Consider the following 8,276-nt stretch of genomic DNA (forward strand, 5'->3'; position numbering starts at 1 on the left):
TTTATTACTTTATGTCTATTTTAATGCTCTTTACTGGTGCTGAATGGAAGTGTGGTTGTTGTTTTATGAGCTAATGGATAGACAAGTGGCCTATAACATAAGACATAAGACGCTTAAATGAAGTGAATAGGATATGTCCACAATGTCAAGAAAGGAAGCAGGGTGTCTTTAAAATCGATAACATTTGAATACGTATTAAAAGTTGAGTTGATGTTATACTTGTATTGACATTATGAGTAATTTATACAACTTTTCCCAGGAACTTTTCCCAATGATGAGGTTGAGGGCCCATCATCTGCAATTCAGCATTCTGCAGGTAGTCAACACCAAAACAAGCGTATTCAGCTGTCATAATCCTGTTTGTAAATAATACATATAAACTGTGTACTTGTAATATAAGTCAAACTTTGGTAACTTGAATATAATTCTCACAAAGGGATTTTTCATGTGTATGCACTTTGTATCTGTTATGAATTTAAAAAAAAAACATTCATAACTAAACTCAGTTGTTGGTTTCCATCTCTATAAGTTAACAAAGATACATAGATACCTATGAAACACTTGTTTATCTTGCTGAAACTAATACTAGGTTACTAGTACTAGATACACCAGTATACTCTCCCGGAGCACAGATCAACCCACTCAAACAAACAAAAAGCATTTTACTCAGTCAGATAAGATTACTAAATGCTGGATGATACACTGTTTTGTGCATTATTTGGGTAAATAAAATAGTTATATTATTCATACCTCCGCCTACCATTTATTATTACCTAAGGCATAGGGCATTTAAAAAAACAAAACAAATGTCATTCCGGTGTGCCACCCTTCCACAGTCTGTGCCCCGAGCTTGGCCCCCCAAGAAAAAAATTCTAGGACCGCCCCTGTTTCCAACACTGTGGATGCTCGGTTGTTTATTGCAGCAGACAGATAAACAATTGTTAAAGCCATCTATTCCACCGTGAATGACAAATCTCCAGCTTTTGGTAAAAAAAGGGAGAGAAGATGGAAAGAGAAATCTAAAATATATAAGGCATCAGATAGCTAATTAAAAAAAGGTTCATGCACAGCTTATTTGACACAAAAAAGGTATGGTACAAAGATGAAAAGATTTGGAGTGGGTAGAAAATCTCAATGTTTCATTTGTTCAAGTATTTAAAAACAGTTTTGAAAAATACCGTATTAATTTGTGGTTTCCATCTATGTGCCACATTACATTTGGTGCAGGAACAGAATACTGCCTCCGTCTTAGTGTGCGATTGGCCAAGGCTCGCACTTCAGTCCCAATTGGGTCCACTCTTCTTAAGGAATCACGTACTCTTTGAACTACAACAACAGCAAAAAAAAAAGAAAGACAAACTACATAAAATATTAAAGGCACAAATCCGTGTTAACACAGATAATGCTGACAAAAGGTATGATTTCATTTATTAAATACCCCCCCTTTCTTTTTTTTAAATATACCGCCATTCTTTTTTTAATCATCCATGTAAGCACTTTTAGCTACATTTTGTACGGAAAGCGTTATACAAATAAAGCTAATTATATTTGTTTGTTTCGGTTAAACTGATGCACAATACAGATTACTGAATACATTCATGTGGGGATCAACTTCATATCAAACTTACTTTGCACTCGTAATCCCCTGGCATGAAGGAATGCTCTCATCATTCTGTACCCTGTGTTTGGGTGACTGAGTTGGATTTCTGCAATGACGGCATCCAGCTCTTCATCACAAAGCGCTGAATACATGTCCGACATTCTAAACAAACAAAGAATAATTCCTGAAATTTTACTTGGCAAGAGCCAAAACATATATGATTAAAAGCGTCCATTTTCACTGCAACCATTTTGACGTGTATTTGTTGTATCATTAGTGTTATTAGGTACAAGTGTTGCTGCGTTCATTGCAAGGTTAACGTCATTTGCGTCAATAGATATGGAAAACAACTACACTTAAGTTTAAAAGAAATGTGCACGTTTTGTAAATGGCAATTTCTTAATATTATTATTATTATTATTATTATTATTATTATTATTATTATTATTATTATTATTAGTGTTCTGTTAAGGTGAAACAACAAAGAAGCCTTTAAGTCTAAATTGTTTAATAAATAGGTTAAGAGCAGTTGGTGTAAGTATGAAAGTCATTTCATTTATTTGTTGCATTAAGAGAAGCATTTATAGAGCGTCGTTGCCACCTACTGGCATCTTTCGGTAGTATTTCTTTTGTAGTTTTGAAGCGAACTTTATACCGGAAGTAAGACAAGGGAAACACACTGCCAGCGTTTTCTGATACGCACCCGTTCCTGTAAACCAGTGTTTGTGTGCCGCGAGATATTGTCAGGTGTGCCGTGGGAAATTATCCCATTTGTGTGCCTGTGCAGTCTAGCGCCTGGCAGAGTAATCATGTAGTACTCTTCCATACCAGTAGGTGGCAGCAGCAGGTAGCTAATTGCCTTGCGCTTGGAGACAAGCGAATTAGTGACGCATGGATGCAGCGACAGGTGTGTGGATTGTGGATAGCGGGACGACGGTTGAAAGTGATGGGTAAGTTTTTGAAGAGGAAAAATGCTGACTCTGAACTGGACCCTGGACAAAATCCGGACCCAGATGAAGGCCCTAGTATGAGTGGAGGCAAAGACGGTGACGTCGAGCAAAGTTTCTGGCGTGAGGCAATACAATGAAAGCTATCTTTCATTTGGATTTACTTTTACCGGAGATGCAACGGCACCGACTCCGTTGTGCTTGGTATGTGGTGAAAAGCTCTCCAACAGTGCTATGGTCCCAAGTAAGCTTAAACGCCATCTCCAAACGAAACAGCCCTCAGTTCAAAAGAAAAATGTGAAGTATTTTGTTCGCCTGCGTGAACACACGGAGAAACAGGCAACTTTCATGAGAAAAACCGCAAAAGTAAACGAGAGAGCCCTTAAAGCTAGCTACAATTCTGGGAAAAACGGGACGGGTGGCAACACTACGCTGAACTTGTGGCTAAATCAAAAAAGTCCCACACTGTGGCAGAGCAATTAATACTTCCCGCCTTCAAAGCCATTGTAAATGAGACGCTCGGACCCGAAGCGGCTAAAGAAATAGCCAAAGTCCCTCTCTCAGATAACACAATCTCCAGACGTATTAATGAGATGTCTGCAGACATCGAAAGTGTGGTTTTGGACAAGATCCCTATCAGTAAGAAATTTGCCTTGCAACTTGATGAGTCTACTGATATAAGTGTTGTTGCAGATTCTGAAGTCGACATTTCACTTTGATTTTCAGAGTGATGACACCCTGGAAAAACTCCCCATCATTATAAACTCTCCATCATTTATGCTCTATTCAGGTTGGAGTATTGCAGGTTGTCAAAGCTCAGCTGTGATTGGCTGCTCTCAGCTCCGAAGTCCAACCCCTCCCACCTCAGACACCTGGACCTGAGTGAGATCCTGCTGCAGGATTCAGCAGTGAAGGAGCTGAGTGGTTTTCTGCAGAGTCCAGACTGTAAACTGGAGACTCTGAGGTCAGTTCACCCTCTTCACTCTACAACTTCTATCACTCTTGTTGTTGTCGTCATGATTTGCACTTGACTGCTGTTGGAAATTCAATTTGCAGACACTGGTTTGTGTTTGAAATGAATGAAACTGGGTTTAAAGGTACAGTGTGTAAAATCCTCCCATCTAGTGGTCAGCTTTCAGATTGCAGATCCTGAAGTGGACATTTCACTTTGATTTTCAGAGTGATGACACCCTGGAAAAACTCTCCATCATTATAAACTCTTCATCATTTATTCTCTATTCAGGTTGTGGTGCTGCAGTTTGTCAGAGCTCAGCTGTGATTGGCTGCTCTCAGCTCTGAAGTCCAACTCCTCCCACCTCAGACACCTGGACCTGGATGGGAACCAGCTGCAGGATTCAGGAGTGAAGCCACTGATGGATCTTGTCCACAGCAGAGACTATCAACTGGAGAGTGTGAGGTCAGTACTGGTTTGGAACTATTGGATGATGGTTCCAGCACCAAAGCCAGTTGATCCCACAGCAGAGGTCCAGTGTTCCCAGTCACAGTGTGAGAGGAGGATGGTGACGTCCAGCTGCTCCTCATTCATCCAACATCTGCTGCCAAACTGCTTCTTCTCTCAGTTCACCACCCAATTATTGATCAGTTCATCTTCATTAGGCCTCAGTATCAGTCCAACACTCCATGGTCACATGACCTTCACATGTTCCACACTAGACATGTGACTGAGAGTCTGCTTCTTCTCACCAGTCACTCCACCATCTCCATCAACAGTCAGCGTCTCTGTGATGATGCGTTCAAGGACCGTGAGTCCTGACTCCTGCTGTCTCTTCTTCTCTCTACAGGTGGAGGTGAGGGAGGATGAGGAGGAGAGTGAAGAGGAGCGCTCCATCTAGTGGTGGCTGACAGAACTACAACAAGTGGAGCCAAACAGCAAGCTGTGTGTCATGACTAGTGATGGTGAGATGAAGCCTCATGAGGCATTGAACCGCTTGAGCCAACTGGTTCGAGAAACGTTTCATTTCTCGAAGCTTCATGTGCACACGAAACCACCTACTGGCCAAATGTACAATCACAGGCAAGCTGTGTCTGAACCATGTGTGATGCATTGAATTTTTGTGTCTGTTATGTCTGTTGGGAATGACTATGAATTGCAAAAAATGAATGACCAAATAATTTCTGTACATAAATTATATATATATATTTTTGTTTTGTTTTTCTCGCTTATTTATGATTATTTTTATGGGTACTGATGCCAGTGGTTATGGGGATGCTCCAAACACATTTTGTTGTTAACTTTGTTCAACAATGACAATAAATAAATAACTTGACTTGATAACTATGTGTATGATACATTTTTTGAATGTATTCTGTTTGTGCAATTTTTTTCTGAAAATGGCATGGGTGTAATCAGGCAGATGACAGTGAAAGTGATTGTGGGACTTGGAAAAGGGCATAGATCAGGGGTGCTCACACCTTTTCAACATGCAAGCTACTTTTAAAATGAGCAAGTCAAAAAGATCCACCTACTATAAAACAGGAAAAGTCATTCAGCAATATATTTGTAGTCCAATGATAAAGAAAGAAAGGATTAAATGGGTCAACATGTTCCCATGTGCATTTATGCTCATCATTGCACAGAAAACTCATGGTTTAAAATTGTTTAGGTTATATCTGCTTATGTTTGATTTTATCAATAAAAGTGTGTTTACGTTAAGATGTTTTGCTGTATAGTTTTGTGTTTTCCAGCGCATAGGTTAGGGATAATTGGTGTGTGTGTGTGTGTGTGTGTGTGTGTGTGTGTGTGACGCTGACGTTTTGCTAGCAGCATCTCCCAGGATCTCCGGCGCGTCTGCAGTGCGTGCGCACTTTGAAGCGCATTTTCCGAGCGAGGCGTCTCCATCAGTTTACGCCAGGATTGCAAGCTCACGCGACAACCCCGTTAGTTTTGCGTGTAAAACAACAGCGAAACTCTTTCCTGTCCCTGTCTGGTCTTTATTTGATCTGAATAGTGCCGAAGCCGATACGTCACATTTACATTTCACTGTAAAGCACAGCACATATAAGAACAAAATCCAGCACATCGTACATTATGACCAAAATCAACCAGATCCACCGTGTTTTCTAATCCTGCCTGAACGATTCTACCTGCTGTAATTGACGCGGATCTCTCTCTCCTCTCTCTCTCTCTCTCTCTCTCTCTCTCTCTCTCTCTCTCTCTCTCTCTCTCATGCGATAGACCCAAACTCCCTTCGCAATTGACCAGTAGATCGCGATGGACGTAATGGGCACCCCTGGCATAGATGCTTGTGTAACATGGACATTGATGTACAGGACAGGGGGCTCCATCCTATCACCTCTCCTCTCCTCACTCTCTCCCTAAGCTCTCAAAACTATCTCCAAACTAAACGTTATCTAGTCTCAAACACTCCAAACTATAAACACTATCCAAAATCTAGTCATCCAAACTCTCTCCAAATCTCAATTGACTGCAACTCTCCTACAATAATCCCCATTTTGAATGGAGCCTGAGGGGTCTATATAAACCGTTAAAATATGAATTGCAGATATATATATATATATATACATACACACACACACACACACACAGGTGTCGTCTTCTACTGACACCTGCTGGTCAAATTGAATAGTTGCAAATATTGTGACGAAGTTGTCATCTAATTCTAATCCTAAACAATATGGCCATTCGAAGTGAAGTATTAAGACAATTAATCAGGTTTGTACTGCTTGATTAAACACATTCATCCCGTTCCAGTGCACTAAAACCCACTCCCTTCAGGACCGTGTCAGCGAAGCGAAAACTTCCTTGAGTGACGCTGTTTCCCAGCATGCAATGCGAGCTAGCGATTCACAGTACTATTTCATCACAAACATGGATGTAAAAAATAAAAAGGGACGAAAAATGAAACTTCAGGAACACCAACCAATACAATGCAATACAAGCAGAACTGGGCCAAAGTTTTATATTACGTACACCATAATCCAGCCTTCTGGTGGACAAGCCATACTATTTAATCCGTGTCCTCCTATGGTACTTCCGTGGGAGGAAGCTCATCGTAGAGGTCACGTGCTGTGTGCTCGTCACTCCACCACACCAATCAAGGTTGAGTGAGTTAGTGAACGGAAAAGTCATAACAGGAGAAGCTTGCTAGAAATAATGCGCTACAAGTGGATGTGACCCTCACTGAACCCAATTCAGACTACTCACCCTTCACTTTTTTTGTTTTGTATGAGCATTTAAAAAAAACAACAACATAATAATAATATGGATTTTGACCATGTATGTTTTGGAGTTCATTGAAAGAGGTTAATAAAAAAAAGGGGGTGAGCTGCCATTTTCTTTGTCCCCTCTTTTCTCCTGTTTATTAAGTATGTAGGGAGGTTAGCCTTTCTGTATTTGGCTTCTCTTTCTTTCTTTAGTTAGTTCTTAAGGTGAGCTAGTTGGAGTTTGGTTTATTATTTTGGCCCTGGGCCCACCCTGAAGCCTTTGCTGCCCACTGGTTAAGTTGTTTTGTTTATTTCATTTACTGATTCATAAATGTTTTTGTTGAAAACCGCCAACTGCCGTGAGAAATTAATGAGGCTTGGGAGTGGGGGAAGGTGTCCCACATGTTGCGTCTCGGTCCCCCTAGACGGGACGTAACACAGAGTTTTCACCGTGACAGCAGGTTGAGCTCCTACCGTTTTAGAGGTGACGTCGTCACATTAACCTGTTCCATCCTTGCTAAATTCTTTAAAGAACTACCGTTAGTAAACTTTTAAATTATAATACACTCTACACTAATTGTAATTTCCTGCCCGTGGTTCTATATTGCAACAGTTGACGGCTCATATCAGCAGATAAGCAGCAACAATCTGGGCATTGCGGGTGATTCATAAATATGTCATTTCTTATTAATTAGCCCATAAGTGTTGTACACCAGTGTGACACCAAATGCTTGTTGCTGACAGCAGTGAAGAAATGACACTCTAGTGGTTCTGCACATTAGTATAAATAGAGTGATTCTCTATCATTACATCACAGGACGGCGGCACTCTGACAGATTCCATGAACCTGGACACTGATGATCCAGACTCCGGTCCAGATGAGCCAAGAGGCCACAGTGGAAACGGGTCAGAACATGGACTGGCTGCTGAAAGGATCCAGGTAGGTGGCGCTGTCATCCCAAGTTGTGTGGTGTGGAGGATCAGGGCCAAAGTTCCAGATGCTCACAGATGTGAGTCTGGATTCAGGAGGAGTGTTTGAAGGCTGGACTCCCAACAGTGATTGGCTGCTGAGGACCTCTCAATCACAATCAGGTTTTTTAGTGGCTGTGAGATTGAAAGTGAGATTGCATTGTCCAGGTAGGAGGACAGCAGTCAGCCATGTTTCACCTCCAGTCAACACGCAGTGGTTCACATGAAGGTCCAAGAGGCCTACAGACCTACACTGAGTCTGGACGTGGCAGTACAGTTGGATCATTGTCTTTGTTGTGTTGTTTGGTCATTGTGATCCAATGTAATGTGAGAGAAGGACGAGTGCAGTTATATTGGAGTGAGTTATTTTTTAGTGTAATAGAAGTTATAATGCAGAGTCTGTTTTTATGAAATGTTCTATCACCTGGCATCCATCCATCCATCCATCCATCCATCTTCTACTGCCGTATCTGGAGTCAGGTCTCGGGGGCAGCAGCCTCAGCAGAGACCCCCAGACTTCCCTGGACCCAGTCACCTCCTCCAGCTCCTCCAGTGGGACCCCAAGGCTTCCCAGT

General features: G+C 41.5%; 1 protein-coding gene across 1 annotated transcript in view; it reads left to right on the forward strand.

Annotated features, from left to right (window-relative positions):
- Positions 1-4,234, forward strand: part of LOC142895003 (ribonuclease inhibitor-like) — a 31,548-nt gene extending 27,314 nt beyond the window's left edge. Inside the window, exon 3 of the mRNA XM_076035729.1 lies at positions 3,791-4,234. Coding sequence (XP_075891844.1) covers positions 3,791-4,229 — 439 coding nt within the window. The 3' untranslated portion in view covers positions 4,230-4,234. The remainder of the gene's footprint in view (positions 1-3,790) is intronic.
- The last annotated feature ends 4,042 nt before the right edge of the window (positions 4,235-8,276 follow it).

This window comes from Nelusetta ayraudi, unplaced genomic scaffold, assembly GCF_046127955.1.
Source record: "Nelusetta ayraudi isolate G7.1 ecotype Tasmania unplaced genomic scaffold, CSIRO-AGI_Nayr_v1 ptg000048l, whole genome shotgun sequence".
Lineage (NCBI taxonomy): Eukaryota > Metazoa > Chordata > Actinopteri > Tetraodontiformes > Monacanthidae > Nelusetta > Nelusetta ayraudi.